Genomic DNA, 26,451 nt, shown 5'->3' with positions numbered 1-26,451 from the left:
GTACTGCGTACAGGTCTGGAGGCCTCATTTTAGGAAGGATGTAGATTTACTTGAGCATGTACAGAGAAGGCAACAAGATTGGTGAGGGGAATGAAGGGATCCTCTTACCAAGAGAGGCTTAAGTTCTGCAAATTGCAGTGGCTGGAGACTAGGTACCTGCACCATGATCTGATTGAGGTGTATAAGGCCTTGAATGGGTTGAGCATGCTGAATTCTGATGGGATCCTTCTACTTGTTCAGGTTACGAACCTAAGGGGGCATAAATTCAAATTAAGAAAAGACAGATGTAGAATAGATGTGCGGAAATTTGCCTTTAGCCAGCGGGTGGTTAATTGCTGGAACAAACTTCCATCTGTCGTGGAAGTTGATAGGTTGAATAAATTTAAGGAGGTATTGGACAGGCATTTGGAGGGAATGATGTGATTTTTTTTTTTTTTTTTATGTCTGATGCTGCATAAGCTCATACACATGCTTTCTTGCATCACATGCCACTACTGCTGCTGCTACTACTACTACTACTCTAACTACAACAAATTTAAGATAACGCTTTGAATATTAATGGTTAATATCAAGTCTTTGAAAGTATTAAAAGTGAAAGCTTGGTAGATGGCTTACATCTGGAACTCCATGGGCTTACATCTGGTGAGTATGGGCTTGGCACACCCAGGGTCCTGAGCTGGATATCATCATTCTTTTATTGGTGATTCCCTTCTACTTTTGACTCTCTCTCGGGTTAACTCAGGAATTTTTTTTTTGCTCGTACAGCATAAGTCTCGGGCTTCCTTGCACCATATATCTAATAATAAAAAGATGTTGAAATGTTAAAAGTTGTGCAAAATCATTCACTCCAAACTGTTCTTACTCTAAGAGTTGATTGTCTAGCATAGAATGCTCTGGTTCAAAATGACTTAATTTTATTGTGAGCCATGCTGTAAAGCAGTGGTAATCAGTGTCAACCTTACCATGTCTCCCTTTCCAGACCAGAAATATGATGTCCCACCTTAGGTACAATAGTTAGATAAAATTTTTACAACTTGAAGAAATTTGATATATATATATATATATATATATATATATATATATATATATATATTTAATTGAATAAATTTTTGCTGTATTACTGGTTAATTGATTAAATTGCTTCGGTTTGGTCGATTTTTCCATTTACTGGTATTTATCTACTATCTGTATGGGTATTTAGGTGTATCGTGAACAGGAGATTCAGTTAGCCTGTGCAGTCTAACTTCTTCCTGGGGGTCTGTACATGTAATGGTAAATATTAATAATAATAATGCTAATAATAAATGAAATTAATATTTTGTATTTCAAACAAACATCAAATAAATCAATGTTAACTAACATTCTTTTACCTGGTCATCTACCGCTACTTCGTCGGGAGCCTTGAGCGGGTCGATAGCCAGATTAAAGGAATGTCTCGTACCTACCCTTTCTGTTATCCCTTTATCAGTTTTGCCTTTTTAGTGATATTTTTGAACATAATTACTTAATTATGGATAACTTTAATAAATTGATTTTAGATAATCTTTGATTAATTAATTTTTGGTAAACTTTATTTATATTGATTTTGGATAATCTAATTATAATTTTAGAAATATTTTTAATCTTAGAATTGGAATCAGCAAACTGGTATAGGTGATACAAAGCCCAACGGGTGAGTATCTGGATAAGTGAGGAGGTTTTTACTTACAGTCAGTTGTCCTGTGGTGGTCTGTCGGAAAGAGGGGGTTAGTCCCGTTCTCTGTTTGTTTTATTGACCGATTGGTTTTTAGTGCGCAGATGCGTCTATTGTTTGTTATGGTGTGATGTCGATATTGCTGTAAGGCGATATATTTGCAAGTCATGAGAGGGTTGATTTTTACATATTGCCGGGGATGGGGGGGCCGAGGTTGGGGGAATTCTTCCCAGTTGAAATGATATAGGCTTGTATATACGAAAGCTTGTATATACGAAAAACTTCCCAGTTTTTCGTATATACAAGCCCGATGTATTAGAAAATTACGTGGTGATTATTATTGACAATGAGGTTTTGAAGAAAAGGATGTTTTTATGATGGAAGGATGTTGTCCATTTGCATTTTTTCATGAATTTGTTATTTACATGATTTTTCCATTGTTATTTACATGAATTTATTATTTACATGAAGTTTGCTTTTGCTATCCCTTGGACCCCACAGACCTTAGCATTGAACGTACCAACCCAAACAGCAACCTACAAGCATTTTAAATCGACAGCCAGATCAATATCACCAAAGACAATATCGACACTAAACATTATGACAAAACAGACTACTTCAACTTCCCCGCCATAAAGCTCATCCACTGGGATAGCAACATTGCTAAGCACATACAAGGAAACACAATTAGAAACCAAACAACCAGATTAATAAACATATGCAATAATACAGAAAATATAATGGAAGCAATTAAAAAACTAATAAAAACCCTCGCCAAAAATAATATACCTAACAATTACAGCAAACACCACATTAAAGCAGCCATGCATATGAACATTAAAAATCAACCGAACATCTGCCCATATAGAATAATTGAAAACACCACAAAACAGCTATAAACCATCAGTAGCCAAAAACCAAATTAAAAAGCAGGATAAAAACTACCTAAATTAATGCCCGGATTTATTGCGCTCAGAAGAGGCTCGTCCTCTGACCGCACTGTAATCCGGCATCCTATATGAACCCACCCTTTCGATATAAAAATAAAAATTTAAAAATAAAAATTAGAAATGCCCAAATGGAAATATAGCAACACACAAAGAACATATTTAAACTAAACAGCACGAGGAGACACAAGGTAAACATTCACTTAGTAAGAGGCTGTATATATGTAAATAGCTACCCCCTAGGACAATACGGGCTGTTATGCCTTAGAAAAGCTATATCAGCCCAGTCCAAGGGATAGCAAAAACAAACTTCATGTAAATAATAACTGCACAAGCTAACTGGATCTCCTGTTCCTGATACACCTAAATACCCATACAGATAGTAGATAAATACCAGTAAATGAAAAAATCTACCACAGAAGCAATTTAATCAATTAACCAGTAATATGTCAAGCACATATAATGTCAAATTGTCATATGACAATAACATTAATGTAGCAAGTGATAAAGAAGCAATAATCAAATAGGCTTAAATAATAATTAAAAAATATAATATATATATATATAGGCAGTTCCCACTTTATGAGTTTTCACTTAATGAGTTCCCATGTTTGCGAGTTATTTTTTTCAAGTATAGTCAATTCCGGTTATTTGGGACACATCAGGACTAGTGCATTTTGGCCTGATTAAACGACTGTCCCAATTATGCGAAGTTTCACGTTAATAGTGAAAAATACAGACCCCCCCGCTTTACAATTGGTTCACTGTACAATCAAATCACGTTACGATGGACTCACCATAGTAACGTACTATGGTGAGTACCCACCAAAGTACTATGGTGAGTACACAAATACGATGTGTAGTAAGCGCTGGTCATTTTGAATTGAATTTTAATTCATTTAAACAGTGATTCTAATTAGCGAAAATAGGAGGAATATTTTCCACAGGCCATAAAAGTAAAGATATATTAAGCACAATTTAACCATTTATTACCTTACCAATTAAAAAATTAAATGATACGTGAAAATCAGAAGAATATACGTGATAATCAGAATAATTAATATGTACTGTAATATGTACATACTAACTAGTTGACATTTCTTTTCACTGACATTTGTGGGTGGGGGTTAAAATTTTAAACCAGTAAAAAGGTAAGCAATCAATAACAAAGAACACGGCACACACAAATTGCAAGTAATACGATATGCACAAGTGATAATGGAGTAACAAGTTACAAAACTTTAAAAATAGGAATGAAGAGAAGATTCTGAAAATTAATTTTATTTATAATTGAAGATTCCATGGAAGTCGTGAGGGCGTGATGTCTAAATTTGCAGATGATGTTAAAATTGGTATAGTAGTTAATGATCACTGTCAAGCTGAGCTTCTTCAGAGAGACCTAGATAGACTTCAGGAATCGTCAGAAAAATAGCAGCTGTGCTTTAATCCAACAAAGTGTAAGGTATTACACCTGGGAAACAGTAACCCCAAAAAACTTATTCACTTGGTGGAGTTCAACTAAACCCAGTACTGGAGGAAAGGGACTTGGGTGTTACGATACGGTCAGACACGAAATTCTCTGAGCATTGTAAACAGGTTGCAAAGAAGGCCCATGGTGTCTTATCGATGATCTATCGAACTTTTGCAAGTAGAGATAGGGACGTGATAATCCCATTATATAAGGCTTATGTTAGACCACACTTGGAATACTGTCTTCAAGTATGGAGACCACCCCTAAAGAAAGACATCGAGCTTCTTGAAAGGGTGCAAAGAAGGGTAACTGACCTGGTGAGATCGGCAAAAAGGCGTCCTTGTGAAGAAAGACTTCGAATATGTGGGTTGCAGAGTTTGGAAACTAGACACCTTAGAGGAGATTTGATTGAGGTGTTTAAGGCTCTGAGAGGCATCAGTAAAATGAATGAGGACAAAATTTTCAAGATTATAAATGATGCTAGAACAAGGGGACATAAATTCAAGTTACGGGGAGGGAAATGTTTAAATTGGACTGCAGGAAGTTTTATTTTAGCCAGTGAGTTATAAATTACTGGAATAAATTGCCTTCATGGGTGGTAGAGGCCGACAGTTTGGGGAAATTCAAAGGTCATCTGGATAGTACTTTCGGGTAAGGGAAGCGCATAGGATGATAGGTTTAATTTCCTTTTTTTTTTTTTTTTTATTAATTATTATTATTTAGTTATTTTATTTATTTTTTTTTTTATCATTGTTTTGTTCGGATTTTTTTTTTTTTTTTTTTTTTTTTTTGGCTGGTGCAGCATAAGCCATAGGCTTTCTTGCACCATGCGGCCGTTACTAATACTAAGTCTAAACACACTTCACCATAATAACCCACAGAATTCCAGCTGTCAGTATTATTGCAAATTAAATAAGATTGAGTTTACTATCCGTTTATGATAGATTGCACTAATAGAAAATCCCAATAAACAGGTGACTGCTAATTGTTTTTATTGTTTTATGGTTGTGACCTCCAGAAATCCGACCGAGCTACGAGGTACGGTCGAAGACAATTGTAGGGTAATCTCCAGTGCTGCGGTCTCCTGCCCCGATTAAACGGTATGTTGTCCTAATTAAGCGAAGTAAACCCTAGCTATTTTCTTGATTGGGTTCTGTTCTTTATGATTCGTCCCAAATAAATGGCTGCCCCAGTTAACAGATGGCCCAAATAACCGGAATCCACTGTATCAATAAAATCGAAAATATGAACGTTAATTTATAATTATTATTATTATTACTAGCCATATAGTGAAAGGAAGCCTGAGGCTTATGCTGCACCAGCCAAAAAAAATTTCCGAGTTATCCTAAGAGAGAGAGAGAAATAGAAGGGAATTACCTAGAAAGAGAAGAATGGTGATATCCAGCTCAGGACTCTGGGTGTGCCAAGCCCATACTCACCAGATGTGAGCCCCTGAGGTTAAATTTGCAATAAATAAATGCTAAACTTTCATAAATACTTCATTTCAAACCATGTGCTTAGCTATATAATACAGTACTAATGTGTACTGTATTGTATACAATATTTTTGTATAAAATTATTTTCACCCCTGGCTATCACTCCTTTATGTGAATTTAATTATTTTTAATTTGAATATAATAATAACCCACAGAATTCCAGCTGTCAGTATTATTGCAAATTAAATAAGATTGAGTTTACTATCCGTTTATGATAGATTGCACTAATAGAAAAGCCCAATAAACAGGTGACTGCTAATTGTTTTTATTGTTTTATGGTTGTGACCTCCAGAAATCCGACCGAGCTACGAGGTACGGTCGAAGACGCCGACCGGGCTAACCGGGTGGGTCAAGTGCCTTCCTGGCAACTCAAAGGTCGCGGTTTCGAATCCCGCCTCGGGCTTGGATCAAAGTACTGCAAAAAACCTTGGGAGGTGCATTATAGCCACGGAAGCCGATGCGCCAACAACTACAAAAAAAAAAAAAAAAAAAAAAAAAACGGTCGAAGACAATTGTAGGGTAATCTCCAGTGCTGCGGTCTCCTGCCCCGATTAAACGGTATGTTGTCCTAATTAAGCGAAGTAAGCCCTAGCTATTTTCTTGATTGGGTTCTGTTCTTTATGATTCGTCCCAAATAAATGGCTGCCCCAGTTAACAGATGGCCCAAATAACCGGAATCCACTGTATCAAAAAAAAAAAAAAAAAAACGGTCGAAGACAATTGTAGGGTAATCTCCAGTGCTGCGGTCTCCTGCCCCGATTAAACGGTATGTTGTCCTAATTAAGCGAAGTAAGCCCTAGCTATTTTCTTGATTGGGTTCTGTTCTTTATGATTCGTCCCAAATAAATGGCTGCCCCAGTTAACAGATGGCCCAAATAACCGGAATCCACTGTATCAATAAAATCGAAAATATGAACGTTAATTTATAGTTATTATTATTATTACTAGCCATATAGTGAAAGGAAGCCTGAGGCTTATGCTGCACCAGCCAAAAAAAATTTCCGAGTTATCCTAAGAGAGAGAGAGAGAGAAATAGAAGGGAATTACCTAGAAAGAGAAGAATGGTGATATCCAGCTCAGGACCCTGGGTGTGCCAAGCCCATACTCACCAGATGTGAGCCCCTGAGGTTAAATTTGCAATAAATAAATGCTAAACTTTCATAAATACTTCATTTCAAACCATGTGCTTAGCTATATAATACAGTACTAATGTGTACTGTATTGTATACAATATTTTTGTATAAAATTATTTTCACCCCTGGCTATCACTCCTTTATATGAATTTAATCATTTTTACTTAATTTTTGTTTTGTAGTTACCTTCTCTCTAATTGGCTTTTCAATTCAGCCTATAATGTTGCTTAATTCATTATAACAAATAGGATTTTCACATTCTTTCTCCTTTTTTTCACACCTACAGTGCCTCCTTTTTCTGCTATCCTTTTCCTGTTAGTTATGGCATTTTGTGTAATTTACTTCCATCTTTACAATTTTTAACAGACCTATTAATTCCCCCTTGCATATATAAACTTTTTTATCCTTTGCTGCTGCTTTGCATGCTCAAGTGCATTTGTCATATCTTTATTTTTATTTTATATTTTTATCTCTTCGTTGCCACTTTTTAACCCAGTATTTATTTCATATATACATATATATATATATATATATAACGTTACCCAATCTATTTTTCGCCTTAACAAAGTTTAGCTGCCTTCTAACGCTACTTTGTCAGCTATTATATTTCTTAACTATCCTGGGCAGTTTGGACATCAAGCATTTAACCTAGCGCATCATCACCGCCCATTTCATTTCAATCAAAAAACATGCACGATAATTTTTTAACGCTAGGAACCGCTAGCGTACCCACACATAAATATACTGGTAACCCGCTAACTCAGTCTTTTGGTCAGTTCTGCTAGTAACGGTAAGTCCCTGTCTTACTGTATATACTGCTTTTCCTTACTTTTGGCTTTACGTTTTTCATTTTCATAACGTTTCACTTACTTCTCTAAGGTCATCCATGATCTGTATGCAACACTTTTATTAGCACATTAGCGTAAATTCAAAATTTGTAAAATTATATTCAAAATTTGTAAAATTTAAATTGTAAAATACCACGTGGCTTTTCACACGTGAACCTAAGCATACAGAACATGTCAGAAACAGAAGTAAGAGCATTGCTGTCTTTTTCATGATTTTGGTGGATGATCTCTGATGATGACACAAAAATTATGAAAGACACTGCAATGTTATTTTCACCTTGGTCGTTTTTTCAATCTGTGCAATTCTTATCGTTTTATTTTCCGGTTCATCCCCCCCCCCTTCTTTCACAACATATATCGCTCCCAGGGTATACAGTATATTCATTAGTTTTAATTCTATACATAAAGCTCTTTAACATGTTCTACTTACAATATTTTATACTTAAAATATTTTATATATACATATACACATTATGGCTGTAGGGTATGTTTTGCTATAGCAGTGTCCCTGATCCATAAGTTATGTTATTGTAATTCAGACTTATCTAATTTCAAACTTAAATCCCCCCCCCATATCATATAGCTTCTCTATATCATTATTCTTGATTTTATATATATATATATATATACAGGGTGATTCACTACCAGTGCAGGTCGCGGGTTCGAATCCCGCCTTGGGCTTGGATCAAAGTACTGCAAAAACCTTGGGAGGTGCATTATGGCCACCGAAGCCGATGCGCCAATAACTACCAAAAAAAAAAAAAAAACTACCAGTGCGACAAACTTGCAGGAGGTGTAGGGGGCACAAAGCCGAATCGGAATCACATAGCATTGCAGGGTCCGAAATGCCTTCGTCATGCGGTAGAGGACATTGAACGGGAGGTCGCATGAATAGCGATCCCGCTGGAAGTCAGCATTTGCGAACCGTTTCTGTCGAAGAAACCAAGTAGCAAAAGTCCTCCGGAGTGGATAAACCCAGGCTCCAATGATTGGACATGTTGCAGATGGTATGAACTCATTTGGTTTGTTGACAGTATCCTCCATACAGTGGATTGGGAAATACCCAATCGTTGGCCTATCGCTCGAGTACTCCTACTCGGATTGCCTTCTGCAAGACATAGGATATTCTCCTCCTTGTCTGGCGTCCTAATCGTTCGCTCTCGATTCATGGTACCTCTCGTGAAACAATCAGTCTCACGTAACCTTCTGTGCACACGTGCGAAAATCGTATGATGAGGAGCACGCCTGTGTGGGAAACGTTCCTGGTACAAGCGCCCATTATAGTCTGCAGCTCCATATGCGAGGTGCATGTCGGCCAGTTCAACGTTTGAATACTCGTCCATACTACTGCCTCGGGAACCGGTTCGCAAATGCTGACTTCCAGCAGGATCACTCTTCACGCGACTTCCCGTTCAACGGCCTCTACCGCATGACAAAGGCATTTTGGACCCTGCAATGCTATGCGATTCCGATTCGTCTTTGTGCCCCCTACACCTCATACAAGTTTATCGCACTGCTAGTGAATCACCCTGTATATATATATATATATTAAGAAAATATAGTTCACTATTATAGAAATTATAAAGTTATAAAAATTTTTGGGTATTTTGTTGTGACACATGAATCGCTAGTTTTTTAAGATTGTAATCCATAAGTGGAGACTGCTGTTTGTTCTCAATTTTTTTTTTTTTTTTTTTTTTCCATCTAAGAAAAGGCTTGTTTACAAAGATAAGTACTTGCAAAATAGGAAGTGTTGTTGCACAAATTCTGGAATATGGCATCTGCTTAGGAATTGTAGAAGTTTGCAAAACTTTCTCTTTAATGTAGTACAGTGGATTCCGGTTATTTGGGCCACCGGTTAATCGCAGCAGCCATTTACTTGGGACAAATCTTAAAAAACCCAATCGAGAAAATAGCCAGGGTTTACTTCGCTTAATTGGAACAACGTGCCGTTTAATTGAGGCAGGAGACGGCAGCACTGGAAATTACTCTACGATTGTCTCTGACTGTACCACGTGGTTTGATCGGATTTCTGGAGGTCACAACCATAAAACAATAAAAACAATTAGCAGTCACCTGTTCATTGGACTTTTCTGTTAGTGCAATCTATCATAAAAGGTTAGTAAACTCGATGTTATTGAATTTGCGATAATACCGACAGCTGGAATTTTGTAGGTTATTATGGTGAAATGTGTTTACACTTCCATGGAATCTTCAATCATATAAAAAAATTAATTTTCATAATCTTCTCTTCATTCCTATTTTGAAAGCTTCATAGCTTGTTACTCCGTTCTCACTTGTGCCTATCGTGTTACTTGCAATTTGTGTGTGCGTGTTCTTTGTTTTTGATTGCTTATCTTTTTACTGTTTTAAATTTTAACCCCCCCCCCACACCCACAAATGTCAGTGAACAGAAATGTCAACTAGTTAGTACATACGTATTACAGTACGTATTAATTATTCCGATTATCTTAGTATCATTTAATTTTTTAATTGGTAAGGTAAAAAAGGGTAAATTTGTGCCCTGTATTACTTTTATAGCCTGTGGATAATATTCCTCCTATTTTTGCTAATTAGAATCGCTGTTTAATAGAATTAAAATTCAATTCACAAACGTCATCACAGTTGACCGGCGCTTACTACACATCGTATAGTGAACGGTACTTTACTATGGTGTGTCCATCGTTACGTGATTTGGTTGTAAAGTGGGGGGGGGTCCATTGTATTTTTAACTATTTACGTGAAACTTCGGATAATTGGGGCAGCCGTTTAATCGGGCCAAACTGCACTAGTCCTGATGTGTCCCAAATAATCAGAATCGACTGTATTACATTTTAATTCAGTCAATTCTATTATTTGTATACTTTTATCCATTGTATCAATTTTCTCTTTGGATATAAAAAATACATTGGCAAATAATAGGGCATTACTTTCCTCTGTCAAAAATTCGCTAAACCAAAAAAATCAAATGTCTCTCGCAAAATGTCTATTTGCTATATGTTTAGAAAAATTATTTCTGTAATTTTCAACTTCTAATTTCAGGTGTTTGAAATGATTCAATTTTCATTCATTTAAGTACAGAATAGCTGTAATTTTCATCATTAAATGATGAAATATCAGTTATGTAGCTTGTAAATAATTTGATATTGTCATATTGTCTTCTAATTTAAATTCAATGCATTTACATGGGTAATTATAGCAGTTGAAAAGGCAAAATCAGAAAAACAGGCCTGGTCTTGTAAGAAGAATGTGTTCTCTGGTAATTAAATTTTTGCTTCGAAAAATTCAAATTACTCCTTTGATTGCCAAACGCATTGCAAAGCTGGAAAGCCATCACACATCACTGTGCACTATCGGTTCTCAGTATTCTTCCTCCAATGTTTTTCAATATTCTTTGAATTCTTGACAAAACCTTTAGATGTTACCTACCTCCCCTAAACGTTTGTGCAGTATTTATCAATACCCTGACTGAAGATTATAAATAGTAGTTAGGAAGCTGTAGAATCATTTTGCTAGCTATAGTGGAAACACCATGTACACAATTTTTTCTATCAAAACTGTAATTCTCTCCCTCCATGTGCAATTTTAACGTTTTCAAAAATGTCAGTACCCTTTTTTGTGCTGTGAATTGTGAGATGGATCACAAGCTAATCTCTTATTTTTTGTTAAGAAAAACTCTGATAACTAGACATTTTGGTTTTCCATTAGGGCCCACAATAAATAAAAATTCATCTTCCCTACCTACATTAAATTTGCACTTCTCAGCAACCTTAGTAAGTTTGCTTTTTAATGTATGTTTTTGATTATCATTCCTTTTATGAGTGTGATTAATGCCTTGGAGATACTCCCAAAATCATATAAAATATGAATGTCAAACCTCATTTCAGTAACACCAATGAATGAGAATCACAAAGTTAAAAATATGCAACACTCACTGTGCATGATGGGGAAAAGCAATAAAGCAAATTCTTACACTTTGCTCACCCTATCTTTCTCTTTATTCATGGGTAATTCTATTTTTGCACCATCTATTTAAATCAAACCATTATTTTTAAAAATGTGTTTTTTTTTTTTTTTTTTGTTTTTTTTTTTTGCTTTGGTTAAAGAACACATATTGAGCACCCCTGTTTTAATGGAACCTGGAACATTTTTTAAAAAAATGACATAGAATTAAAGTATTTTTCCTGGTGCTAAGTTTGAGGATGTTGCAAGCTACATTTCAGTTCTTAATAGAACTAATGGGAGTAAACGGTATATGATTTCATTATACTATTTTGTTGCTAATGATTTAAAGCATCAAAAAACTAAGGATTTCATCCATATATGTATGATCATGTTGCAGAAATGTAAGTTAGGTCCATATGGCCTTCAGTCTGCAATTTTGTTCAGAATTGATAGGGAATTTTGTTGAGAGCCTTGTCAATTAACACAGTACTTGAGTGATAAGACTTTTGTGGGATGGATTTTTTTTCAGCTTGTCCTGCCCTGTTTTGTAAAGTAAATTTATTTAATAAATATTGGTGTTAATTTGAACAGAAGAGATGCAAGAGCCTTTGTTTAAGTCTAGGAATTAAGCTTTCATGGAAACTGCTAACTTTTATTGGGTATAGAGGATCAATTGGAAATTTAATTGGTGGAACATGCATAAGAATTATATGCATGTCCCAAAGATGCATGGGAAGTGACACATCAACCTATGAAACTCAAGCAGTTATAATGGATATATAAAGGTAGTAAGAAGTACAGTTAATCATGATTGTGGTGGCATTACTATACAGGGTGTCTCAAAAATATTGGTACAAACGTTTAGGGGAGGTAGGTAACATCTAAAGGAATGTGAATCACATAGGAACCCATAACCGGAAACGTCATGGGAAAATAGTAGCAGAGGCACAAGAAGCATAAATAACACAAGACAGTAATTCGTGGCAAACATTTATTTGACATAATATTAACAATGGAGTACGAGATGGATGCATTTCATGATGTTACAACAGATGCTCGAAGGTTCCACCATGAGACGCGATGCATGCGTGACACCGACGCAGCATGGATTGGCGGACACGGTCAAACACACCTGGAGTTTCTTTGACAGTAACAGCAGCGCAGACGAGTCTCGCCACGAGATCCATTTCCGTCTCCACAGGCGATTCATACACGATAGATTTGAGGACCCCCACAGAAAGAAATCAAGGCTCAATAAATCGGGTGAGTGTGGGGGCCAGGCAATGGGTCCACCACGGCCAATCCATCGACGCCCAAAATGCCTGTTCAAATGGTCACGAACACCCATTCCATAATGGGCAGGTGCCCCGTCATGTTGAAACCAAATGTTGCGTCTCACATTTGCTGGAACATCGTCAAGTAACCCTGGTAGAACTTGTTCAAGAAAGATCCGATATTTAGCGGAGTTCATGCGGGATGGTAACAGGTATGGGCCGACTAAGCAGTCACCGACCATACCTGCCCACACATTTATTGCGAAGCGATGTTGTGCCACATGGGGAGCACACCGTGTGGGCCCTCTGCTAATCCATACATTAGGTGCATGTCTGCCTGCTCACAGTTCATATATCAATGCATGCTCTTCGTGCGGCGACTACTGCTTGAATGAGTAAACCAGAAATTTTCCCTCTAGTGAACTGATGAACAGCGCCGTGTACCGACTTACGGTGACGTTTCCGGTTATGGGTTCCTCTGCGATTCACATTCCTTTAGATGTTACCTACCTCCCCTAAACATTTGTACCAATATTTTTGAGACACCCTGTATAAAGACTGGACAAGGCTTTTAAAGCTTATATTGTGGACTAACTTGGACTTGGTATCATACTAAGATTGGCAGCAAGAAATTTCCTTATGATGATAATACTGTGTTCAGAAGAAATAGAGTTGGTGGGGCTGTATGCCTCTTATTAAAAGGTGAATTGATAAGTCAGATTGTAACTAGCCAGACTGTGATGAAGTGTGGGTTTATGTTGAATCAGTATGGTGTGAGAGTTATCTGGTGATAATGTAAAGTTGGTAGTCTGGATACCCTGTAAGCCAAATGATTATAAAGAATATGATAAAATTCTCTTAGGTTTTTTTTTTTTTTTTTTTTTTTGGTATTTTACTGGATCTTTTGCAAGTGGTGCATTTTAAATTTACAAAAATCTTAGTATAGGCCCGACAGTATACATAAAAATATTATGCATTTCATGCTTTTGTACTGATAAGTTAAAGTTCAGCATCTGTTCCCGCATTAAACATTTGGACTTGTGGTGCAATGATGTATGATGCATGACCACACACTGTTAAACTCCTTGCCTGACAGTATATGTATGAACATACATTTACTTTTAATTTTATATACATACATGAATATGTCTGTATATAAAATTTCTACTGGAACTGTATATAAATATATTCAATTTTTGTCACTTGATGGTTCATGAGATTATGGATCATAAAGTGACATAACATTAGTAAGAATGAGTGTAACATGATAGGTCATGGTTTTTCTGGCGCCTCCGTAGCCAGGTGGGAAGGAGCAGCAGTGCGTAGCACATGCTTCTTGATTAGACCGGGGTTCGAGCCCATCACCACCAAATACAGAGGATGCAGAAAGGTCAGGGAATGACCACCGCATATTCCCAGATCAATATGGCCTTAGTTGCTAATCCTAAAAACCAAACAACAACAACATGGTTTTTCTGCATGAACTTTGAATTTTTGTTCACATTTGATACCTAACAAGGTATATCAAATAAATATGCACATAACTTGAAATGAGTGTTGTAAGATGTTATAGCCGGATGAGCTGCATAAAAGAGTGGAAATGAGTCAATATGTTATATATCTCCCCTCCACAGTATGCATTGGCAATGGATTTTAGCATCAACATTCCTGGATGTCGTAAATATGGAAGGTACAATACTGAATTCCTTTCTTATTTTATGAAAATAGCATTGGCATTTCTTTGTTCCCTCCTTAGCTGTACACTATTGAAGTATGCTTGACACAGTGTTCCCAATTATAAAATGAAACTAGACTATTGTTTAGTTTTTATGTAACCAAGCATGGTTTTTTCCATTGGCTCTAAAAACTTGTCCATTTTGCTTAGTTTTCTTCAGAACTGTTTTGTTCAAATGAGATGTACAAAGCATGACTAATAAGGGAGGTCTTCTGGCACCTGGAAATATTTTAACATTATTATAACAGGATTTTACTCCTTTTTTTTTTCAACTAAAATTTATTTTGAAATTTACAATTCTGGAATGCATAAAAGAGTTTAAATTATTTCTTTTTATTTAAATGATCATTCCTTCATGTATCTTTCTACTTTTATAAAGTTTTTCTGAAAAATTATTTAAATGTGATGTTATGTCTTCCTCAAAATTGTTTTTGAGGGAGAAGCAAATGTGCTTTTTTGTTGTAACAAAAAAAACTTGAAATCCTGAAAACACAAGGTTTATTATTATGTTTTTTGTCAAGTTAAGCAGGATTTTTAACATAAAACAATTAAAGCTATTAAAAATATTTCTTTTTCCCCAAGATCAATTTTAAATGTTTATTTTGAGAGTTACTTTAGTTCACTTATTTATGAATACCATATAAGCTATTGACTGGTGTCCATTGCCGTACTGCCAGATCCTCCACTGTTTGGGGTGGAGGAAACAGGTCAGTGAAGCCCATTGGACTGTTTTTAATGATCACATAAGAAGCTGTGGGTGAATCAACCAGAAGGGCCGAGAATTTATACTTTTACCTCTGCTGGAATCCATTGATTTTAGAATAAAATGCATAAAAGTTATACAGATTCTTGAGAACTTGAGGCTTTATTCTGAATTGGCTGTCAGATCTCATCATGACTAATTTCTTGGTGGTTCTGCTGAAATTGCATTAAAGTTTCTAGAAGTAAATGTCTATGGTTTTTGTATATTTTTCTGTATTTATACACACAAACCTTTTTTAATTTAGTACAACTCCGTGTGTTATGGTAGTAAGAAGCGAGTATTCATAGGTTGAACTTTGTAATTTTTTTTATCCATTGCAGTAACAGAAATCTAATGAAATAACTATTAACTAAGTAAGTTCATTAGATATTTAATAAAATACAAAACTAATAAATATAGAACATAATTGCAAAAATTTACATCCACAATTATGAATGATAGATTTAATCAAGCAGTGCTATATTACAGAGATATAATTGATTTTGTAATGAAATTGACCATTAAATATTTGTGTACTGGATGTTTCCTGAACATTTTTTTATTTAATTATTATTTTTTTTCAAATTTTTTTAATTGCATTATCATTTATTTTTCTGTATTGTATCTTTTTGTAATATGCTCAGTATACATTTTGTATGCATGAATTACATTTGTCTTCTTGTAAACTTTTATTGCAAATATAATGTGGAGATGCTTTATAATTCTGTTATTTGATAAAGAAGAAAGTGGACAGTGTATGTAAATAGCTGCAATTTTTACCCAATTTTACTAAATCAGGTAAAAATTTCAGCTATTTACAGATATTCACTAACTTAATGTAATGATCTGTAATGATCCTTACAGATCATTGTTGGATGAATTGTTTCTGTCCTCATTCAGAATGAACAGTGCTAGCAAAAAAGAAAAAAAAAAAAAGGGGTTTTTTTCCTAAGATGATAACAGACTTTGTTATAAATATAATTTCATTTTTTTTTTCTAGAAAGCTTTAAAATATAAGGTGGCAACCAGTTTTGACAGTAAAGAATATTATAAACGTTGGAGACCTGAAAATATGGTTGAACAAGATACTGTCTCCCCTGACACTAGTAGTATCTTACAGGAAGATATTCCCCAAGAATCAGAAAGTGCAGAGGAGAGAGAGATTGGTAAGTAAATATGCTATATTAATTTAATTTAATTATTTTTTATTTATTTATTATTTTGTTGTTCAGTTTGTATAAATAAGATATATTTTTAATACTGATTCAGATAAAACAAAAAGTATAAAAATATTATATATTTCTTTTTAATCTATAATCAGTGAAATTCAAGAGGAAACAATGAAATTAATAGTTATTAGTATTGGGAAAATAATGCAATAGTGCAAGACACATCTTTTATATCACTGTCCCTCTTTTGATGGAATACACTATAGCGTAATTCCAGTATAACATGAGCTTTGGGAAATAACTCTTAACAACTCCATTATAAGCTAACCATTTAATAGCCAGAAATGAAATTTACCCAGTTTTTTCCAATTTCTTAACATGAATATATAAAGACTAAAAGACAACCTGTTAAGCAAACCTTTTTATGTAAGCAAATTTCATTTCACATTTGTTTTATCATTTTTTTTTACCCTCTTGCAGTTCTTTTCAGAAAAATTGTAGTTGTTATAAACTGCTTTTAGCTAACAAATTTTGTGTAGAGTGTGTTTAGTGTCAAACGGCACCAGGGGTTCCCCCCATCTCCTCATAGTATACATTGTAGGTGTGAAACCGAACACTGTCAATGCCAGAGGTTTAAAAGTGTATGGATCTTGTATATGTGTAGTGTCGTGTACCATTGTTCCTCTGTTCATTTGGCCGCTGGGCCCTTAATGGGACCCAACGTTGCCCACACTCTGCCCCGGGAGGTAGACCAGGTACACAAGTATTATAGTTATTTACTCTGGCAGGTCCTGCCACCTAATTTCCTGAGATTTCAGTGGCTAGGACCTTAAAAAATACTGTATATATAAATAAATAAATAAAACATAAAAAATTTTAAAAAAATACTAGTTGTGCGATTTTATGTCATGAAGTTTTTGGGTGTAGGGCTCAAGCAATTTAACAATGATTCGAACGCTAGTAGTTGTAAGTTAGATGGGGAGGGAAGACTGAAGACTGGGGGGAAAAGACAGAGAAATGGGGTCCATAGAGAAGATGATCCCCAAATCAGTGGAGCAGGCCTGCTCCACCAGAGCAGAAAGAGGGGGGGACCAGAGGTAACCTTCCCCTCCCGCCCGGGGAGTGGAAGCAAAGGACCACACAAGGGAGCATGGCTAGGAATGCCTAATGGCAGCAGCCGAGCTGTGTTGGTGGTTATATCCCACCTGGGACAGCATGCTGGCTAGGAACAGCCAATAGTATGGATGACATTGTGGTCCATAAGGGTCCCATGGCCATCCGTCAATCTGGTGAAGAAGCTGGAACAGAATGTGCAATTTATATTATTCGCTCACACACTTTTTTTTTTTTTTTTACATTTTAGTTTTTTTTTTTTTTTTCCTTTGCATTTTTTTTTCCTCCCCCTACATTTCTAGGCATCATTTTATAGTTTTTACATTTTACAACTTTTTTTATACTTTTTTTTTTTTTTTCTTTCATTCATCCATCATTCTCATTCACACCAGGGTGATTTTATTAAACAAGCAAAACTGACTCCAAGCTGTCAATCTCGCCTGTCTAATTATTGCTTTTAAAATAATTTAAAATAAATAAATTGCTTTTAAAATAACAAATTGTATGTCATAAATGTGTATGTGTGGGTTGTTGTTCATTTGTTTGGGAGCTTTACAGTGCAAGGGCAACATGGCAATAAAATATGTGTTGGTTAATGCTAAGCACAGTTGAATATTTCTGGTGCCAACTGAAATCCATTTCAGACCTCAGGAATACAGTGCTGTGTAAAATTTAACCAATAGGTACAACGTAAAGTTATCTTCAGAAGAAGGAATTACACTTTCCCATGCATTACAGTAAAAAAAAAAAAAAAAATTTTTTTTTCTAACAGGTGTTCTTGAATTACATGATTAAAATATACCTGGAAATCAACACAGGTGAAAACCAGCACCATGGAAAATAGTCACCGAATTACAGTGTATGTGGAACAAACAGTAATGAACATCGTATTGTGTAAATTAGTACAATTAATTCTTCAGGAGTGCATTAAAATAATAAATAAATAATAGAAGTGAAAATAAGAAATTAATAACAATGAGTTAAATGTAACAAGAAAGAAAATGAAAAGATGTTAACATTGTTAGCTGCCACTGACTTCCTGTTTGTCTCTGAATAGTTCATACTGTGTTCATTGGCAAGTGAAGATAGTCTGTCTGAGTTTGAATTTACCTATGTCACTATGAAAGGCTTGACATTACTTTTCACATCAGCCCTTACAATACTCCTGGTTTTTAATTGAAGGAATGTGGAAGTTGATGAATTGGATTGTCTAGAACACCATAATGCTCAAAGACTATCTTTGGAGTAATCTGAGAATTTCTTGAGTTCTTTGGACTCAAGAAAGTTGAATGGTAAAAGTTGAAGTAGGTGCAGAGAGGCTTATAGAATTTAGCGTGATAAAACAAAAAAAAAAAAAAAAAAAAAAGGAGTCCTAGATATTGGGTGTCTGATAACATCCCATTGTACTGCTTCAATTTTGTTTGAGTAGACATGGAGTGGTTCTAGATGGAGGAGGCATAGTCAACTTGGGGCAAAATAATAGTTTTGTTTTCAAGAACAATAGGCCGTCTGAATCTTTAAAATAATATGTATTTCCCTATAACGAAGTCAGTTATTTGCAAGCCTATCTATTGTTGTGAGAGAGACATGCTTTCTGATAATGCTACAGTTGGATTTGAGCCTGTGGAATGTATTAGGAACATTGAAATAATCTGTGATTATTTGTAAATCTGCAGATTGTATTTTGGGCAGCATACCTTTGATAGAATATGCTAGGCTATGTAGACGGGGTTTTGACACAAGCAGGTAGACCAGTATGATAAAATGAACATACTGCAGATTTTGAGAAAGCAGCCCAAAGCTTCATCACGACCACACAAAGCAGTTGCTCTTGACACTTCCAAAGCTTTTTATCATGTTTGACACAAAAAACGTCTTCTAAACAGAATTTTGATGGCCTGTAATTCCACTGAAGAATAGGCCATCTTCAGTTTTAAAAAGATTTTTTAAACCGTCTACCTTTGTCAGAGGGCCCAATATAGAGGTAAAAATCTTTAGTGATTATGCTTATTATTATTATTACTAGCCATATAGTGCAAGGAAGCCTGAGGCTTATGCTGCACCAGCTAAAAAAAAATTTCCGAGTTATGCGGAGAGAGAGAGAGAGTGAGTGATGAGATACTGTTGATGCTAGAAAACTACTTACATGGTGGTCCTTATGGTGCCACTGATAAGAGATGGCCATATTTTGCAGAGTTGAGGAAGAAAGACAGATTACATAGAGCAGTGGTTGACAGTAACCATCAAGAAGATGCTGCATAGCCTTTTGCTTAGGTTGTATACTGCTTGTGCTTAGGTGAGATCATCTGCTGAAGGTCATCACTTATTAGATTCATGGCTGCCAAAACAGAGATCAAATTCAGTAATGAGTGAGGTGCTACAGTTGCTTTCCATCAAATTTGAATTTCCATTGGATATTTTTATGGATATTATATGGATATTTTTTGAATGTGGCAGATTCTATGATGTTAATTGTTTCTTGCATGATTTTTAAGAATGCAAGAGTATTTTGAGTTCTTGCATGGCAATGGACTGTGGTGTTAATAATATTTGTGACTAATTCCATGTGGAACTTGACTTCTAAATGGTGTATGAACTACTTTAAATCTAAATTCTGCACCTTAGGATGCTGATTCTCAGTCAAAAGATCTCTGATACTTGAGAGTCAACTTGGTGATGAGTTTAATCGAGGGTTGGTGTGGCTTAGATCTGCTAGACTGCTCATGACTGTTATAGTTATAAGATCAATTAAATGTTTAACAGAGAGTGAGTGAGGAGAACCCTGAGATTATATATTTACCATTCGTGCTGGTAGGGCTTACTTGAAGTGAATTGTTCACAATAGAGAGCTTCATTCTGTAGTCTGTATTGTGAGTCTTCGTTCATGAGTCTACCATTCATAGTCATCCTGGTTATCTCAGGACAAGCCCTGAGAGAGCTTTGTTATGAAGGAGTTCACATTAATCTCATCCTAGTCACAGGAATCGTTTTGTCGGACAAATGAGAGACTTTCAACTTTGATTGAAGAAGCATTGTTAGGATCTGAACATAAAGAGTCACCTTTTTGACATTTTATTACTCATACAAAAATCACAGTACCAAATGTTGTTTTTTTTTTTTTTTATTGTGCTTAATTTTTGGAAGTTTATGCTTGTACAAAAATTAGAGAAATGTTATAAGTGATAATCTGAGAGTGAGACTTACAGATACAACTAGGGCTTACAATACTGGTCAAAATCTTAGTACCGGTATTTCAGTATTTTTAATTTATGAAACCGGGATACCGGTATTCATAAATTCCAAAAACAAAATTCCAAAAACAAATGTTTCTCTCAATGAATTTTGATGACAGTTAGGTGCAATAACATAAGGAAAAAACAAGTACTGTAATTACTTGAATTCAAGTTTTAAATAAACATTTATTGCAATAATAAATATTCTGAAAAAAATCATTAAAAATACAGTTATTCTAAAAACAAAAAAATACATATTGTTACTGCAAAGTTTAGTTATGTTTAAGCATCCACACTACCTGTCCGAATAAAGTGGAATCTTAAGAAACATAAGCAATCAATAGTATGATCGTTTAAAATGGATCTAATTTTGGTACATATTTGATTAGTGGCAGAAAACGCCCTTTCGGATTCTATTCTGGTATTATTGTACTGAGATAATCGTAGACAATCTCAGTCCATATTTTCTAGGCTTCAAACTTTTTTTAACAAAAATAGTTAAAAATATTTCATTAATTTCCGACTCAAGTTCATCTTTTAAAATCTCATTGGGTCAGGCAATTTCTTATTTTGGAAAGAATTTGCGGAACACCGATGTTCTGTTCCATGGTTGGATTACGTTCATCATTTTCTGAAGGAAAAAGACATTTTATTCAGCGAAGTATAATTTTCACTATAGTAATTTTACTGAGTCTGGGAGAGAGCAAAGAGTGCAGTTAAGGAATTCTTCACATACATAAATGCAAAGAAGAGAAGGACAAATCAGATTAGACATATATGTAATCATGGGATAGTATTAGATACCCCAACTGATGTTGCAGATGAACTCAACAGTTACTTTGCATCATATTTACAGAAAGAAAACCCTTCACGTCAATGAGAAATTAAATTATGGAAGTGAAGTTGAAAAAAATGTAATTAATGATGTTGAAATTTCACATGTTGATTTAACGAGAAAACTTTCATGCCCACAGGCAAGTAAGACTCCTTTAGTTGATACCATATATCCTATAATCTTAAAGGAGGCAGCAAGTGAGTGCATTGAACTGTAAAGGCTAGTTATGAGAGCATCACTGGGCTCCGGAGAGATTCCGTTGGATTTGTGTAAATTGGAACATAAAGGCAGTTCTAGGCATGTAACAGGAAATTACCGACCGGCCAGTCTAACTTCAGTAGTAGGGAAAATCATGGAGGCAATGATCAAGAGTGGAATTCAGGATCATTTAAATGGAAATGGAATTCTGTAGGATACACATCATGGTTTTGTAGAGGGGAAATAATGTTTAACAAATCTGGTTAGCCATTTTGACAGGTCACTCGTGAGCAGGATTTAGAAAATAATTTCAACATTGTTTATTTTTATATCAGCAAAGCATTTGACTCATTCCCACGTGAGCGGTTACTTTATGAGTTGGAGCACGGTTGAAATAAAAGGGAAAATCCTTAGATGGATAGAACAATGGCTTGAGGGCACCAGGAAGGAGATTGTGATAAATGATTATTCCTCAGATTGGGTTAATGTAAGAAGTGGGGTTCCCCAAGGATCAGTATTGAGACCACTGTTGTTTTTAATTATCTTAAATGACATCTATGAAGGGATATAGGGTCTGATGTCTAAACTTGCAGATGATGTAAAGATCAATAGAGTAGTTAATGATCGCTGCCAAGCAGAGCCCCTTCAGAGTGACCTAGATAGACTTAAGGGATGGTCAGAAAAGTGGCAGCTATATGCTTTAACCCAAGCACGGTACTAAGTACTATAGGTTATAATACCTCTCGTGTTTGGGGTTCTCATAAAAAAAAAAAAAAAAAAAATGCAAGTTCTTACACCTGGGAAACAGCAACCCCAAAATAACTTATACACTTGGTGGAGTTGAACTAAAGTCAGTAGTGGAGGAACGGTACTTGGGATTTACGATACGGTCAGGCATGAAGTTGTCCGAGAATTGTGGACAGGTTGCAATGTTGCATGATGTCCTATCGATGATTTATCGAACATTTGCTAGTAGAGATAAGGACATCATAATCACATAAAGGTGATTTTATAACCTTTATGTGATTAAATTATAAACTTTTTTTTTTAATTAGTACCGAAAAACCAGTATTTTTGTATCAATACCAGTATTTGAATACAGGAAAAAAATTACCAGGATCCCAGTATTCGAGATCCCAGGATCTCGGTATTTTAAGCCCTAGATACAACACTGATATTGCTTTAAAGTCATCTTTACCATTATGGAATATATTCCTACACAGGGATGAGTGTAAGAGAGAACTTTATCAAGATTCAATTTAAGTTGGTTGCAGTATAGTGATTACAATGGGAGTTAATGAAGGCCTCTTTGCTGGAAAAGTATCATAGGTGAGGTGCAGATGACAAATGAGTGATGAGGCAGTGAAGAAGGAGAAGGATCATTTGGCTCCATTCTGTAAATGATCACAGCCGTAATGTGGGTATGGCAACAACCTTTAATATACACAAACTGTAATTAATTTTTCTGAAAAAAAAAAAAAAAAAAATCTTAAATTCCTACATTAAACTTGATAAATAAATCAAATGCAGACAAAATATATGCTACTGAAATAAATAAATTACAAAATTTTACCAAGTGAAAAGTGCGTATTTTATTTCTTAAAAGAAAAACCATGCATATCATAGTTTAATTAAACATAAGTTCAGAAATATATTACAGTAACTTATCAATGTTTTATATTAATGTAAAACGTATTGATACATTATTTTTCATTTTTGTCATTTAACATTAGTTTTTGGCCATTAATACTAAAATTCTGTCTTAAGGCAATTTATAATCTAAGATTTGTACTGATGTTAAAGTAATCTTACTAAGCAATCTATTTTAACATCAGTTGCATTCATGTTAAAATAGATTACCAATTGTAGTATAATTTACAGCAGGGGTGGCCAACCATTTTAAATGGCGAAAGAGTTTAAAAATCTTAGATTTTCAATTATGCATTATGGTAGGTTTCAATAAATAACCTTCATAAAAATAAAATGGTAAATTCTCTCCAAATTATTTTTATTTTTTTTCCGTTGATTATTCACTGACATTTTCTGTTGAAACACGATACACTTGCACTGCAATCACATTCTTCAGAGCCGAGTGTTCAAGAACCACTACTGATTGCATGCAAGTCTATGCTTGTTTACCAGTGTTGCCAGAAGCTGTGTTTGCTTACTGTTTTTGCTGCTATACTCGTATATGGCACAAATTCAAATGATTCGTTAGACGTCGCACGATAAAAATGTTAAAAACAATTTATATAATAAAAATTACAATAAACATAATTTCAGATATATATTCTTCGGCAGGCTACTTATTATATACATTTTGAAAACGATTGCAGGTCAGAGGTTGCCCACCCCTGTTTTACAGGATAAAGGATCTCCTTTGGTTAGAGTGAAAGCACAAAAACAGTTTTACTGTATTGTGGTTGGATGTTTTTCCATAAATGTAAAGCTTTACAGCATGGAACTTTATTATAATACTTTTCTTGTATTCAGGATGAAAACTGATTTTTGTAATTTCCTTGAACATCTTTTCTTTCTTTGTAAATAAACACATTTTAAATATGGGTTGGCTTTGAGAATTTTTTTTTTTTTTTTTTTGGTAAGACTAATGCCATTCAAACAATACTTGCTAAGTGTGGTTAATGTACAAGCATTGACACAGTGGTTTAAAACGTCCCAGGGGGAAAAAAAAAAGAAAGAAAGAAAGAATTAATGATTTAGAATCATTAGAATCTATCTTTTAGTACTTTTCTTCTTAGTACCTGACTCTTCAGTACCTTTTACAAAAGCTCTTAAAGGGTAGATCAAAAGCATTAAACTTCATCAATAGCTGTGGACAGATATGGTCAAAATTTTCCTTAGACTAATTTGTCTCTATGTATTCACACATATAACTTTTTTAAACAAGTTTGAGTATACTTCCTTCGTCAATTCACACTGCTCATCGTGGACTAATGTTTTTAGTGGAGTCCCTCAGGGTCCATTATTGTTTTCTGTATATTTATAAATGATATTGATGATGGTATATCAAGCTTAATGTCCAAGTTTGCAGACGATATGAAGATTGGCAGGGTTGTCAAGGACACTACTGACACTATGCTACTGCAACAGGATCTGGAAAGGTTGAGCAGATAGGCTGAGAGGTGGCAAATGAAGTTTAACATTGACAAATGTAAAGTACTACATATGGGAAACAGCAACCCCAGAGCAACGTATCAACTCTGTGGTACTACACTAACAGTGGTAGAGAATGAAAGGGACCTGTGGGTGGTTGTGCAGGCAGATATGAAGTTTTCCGAGCAGTGCAGATGGGCTGCAAGAGTAGCTCATGGTGTATTGTCGATGATATATAAGAATTTTTCTAGCAGAGATAAGGAGGTGATTATTCCCTTGTATAAGGCAATGGTCAGACCACACCTAGAGTACTGTATACAGGTCTGGAGGCCTCATTTCAAGAAGGATGTAGAGCTGCTGGAACGAGTACAGAGAACGGCAACAAGATTAGTGAATGGAACAAAGAGGTGCTCTTACGAAGAAAGGCTTAAGTTTTGCAAATTACAGTATCTGGAGACTAGGCACCAGCGAGGTGATCTGATAGAGGTGTATAAAGCCTTGAATGGTTTGAGCATGCTCAATGCTGATGGGATTCCTCCTCTTGCTCAGAATAATCACCTGAGAGGGCATAAATTCAAATTGAGAAAAGACAGATGTAGGATAGAGGTGAGGAAATTTGCCTTTAGCCAGCGGGTGGTTGGTTGGTGGAATAGGCTTCCATCCCTTGTCGTGGAAGTTGATAGCCTAAATAAGTATAAGGCTCAGCTGGACAGGTATTTCGAACGAACAAAGGGGTGAAGTGGAAGTGGTTATTTTTTATTTATTTATTTATTTTATTTTATATTTTTTTTGGCTGATGCTGCATAAGCTTGCTTTCTTGCATCAAATGCCTCTACTAATGCTAATTGGAGCTGTTTGCAGGGGAAAAGAAGATTGAAAACCATGGGAATTCGATTTTTTTGTCACAGTGAAAGTACTGCATTTTACTGCTAGAAAAGTATAATTTTCTTTTTGATCCTTGTTAAAAAAAAGGTTGTCAATGTATGCTGCTCGTGTTATTTCAAGTTATTGTTTTAGGAGAGTAATTAGAAGAGTGAAAATATTTGCATCTGATTTTCAATTGTGGGCATCATTTTACTCCTACTGAAGATTGATGCTGAGTACTCAGTGCTAAGACCTGAACTTAAGTTAAACTTAAATTCTATTAATATTATTATTCACAATTCTGCCTAGTTTGGTAATACTTTATAAATTGAATAGTGTGACCTGAATAGGTTAATCTACTGTACTTTTAAAAAATCTGAGACACAGCCAGGACAGCTATTTTAAAGCTACCTGCTTCACAGCAGTTTGCCTCAATCAGTGGATTCCAAATTCTAAATAATGTATTTTGTGTATGTGAACACTTCAGTTGTGTACAGAAGTAAAACTTCCATTTAAGCACATAAATGTTAGTGCCAGGTACTCAGCTTCACTCTTCAGTGGGAGCAGAATGCTCAAAAACTCAATGCAGTAATTTGTACCAATGTGTATATTTAAAATATCATAATATTAGTAGGCACAAT

The 26,451-nt window shown here is 35.2% G+C and overlaps 1 protein-coding gene across 3 annotated transcripts in view; it reads left to right on the top strand.

The window, feature by feature from the left end:
* The window catches only part of bchs (WD repeat and FYVE domain containing 3 bchs), a 1,877,108-nt gene that overhangs the window by 1,182,676 nt on the left and 667,981 nt on the right, over positions 1-26,451 (top strand). For all 3 annotated transcript variants that reach the window (XM_090389621.1, XM_090389619.1, XM_090389620.1), the window contains exon 48: positions 16,285-16,450. In XM_090389621.1, coding sequence (XP_090245747.1) covers positions 16,285-16,450 — 166 coding nt within the window. The remainder of the gene's footprint in view (positions 1-16,284; positions 16,451-26,451) is intronic.

Source organism: Mastigoproctus giganteus, chromosome 2 (genome assembly GCF_048544385.1).
Source record: "Mastigoproctus giganteus isolate SK-2022 chromosome 2, ASM4854438v1, whole genome shotgun sequence".
Lineage (NCBI taxonomy): Eukaryota > Metazoa > Arthropoda > Arachnida > Uropygi > Thelyphonidae > Mastigoproctus > Mastigoproctus giganteus.
The sequence above is the reverse complement of the archived record's forward strand: the minus strand, read 5'-3'. Positions and strand labels throughout refer to the sequence as shown.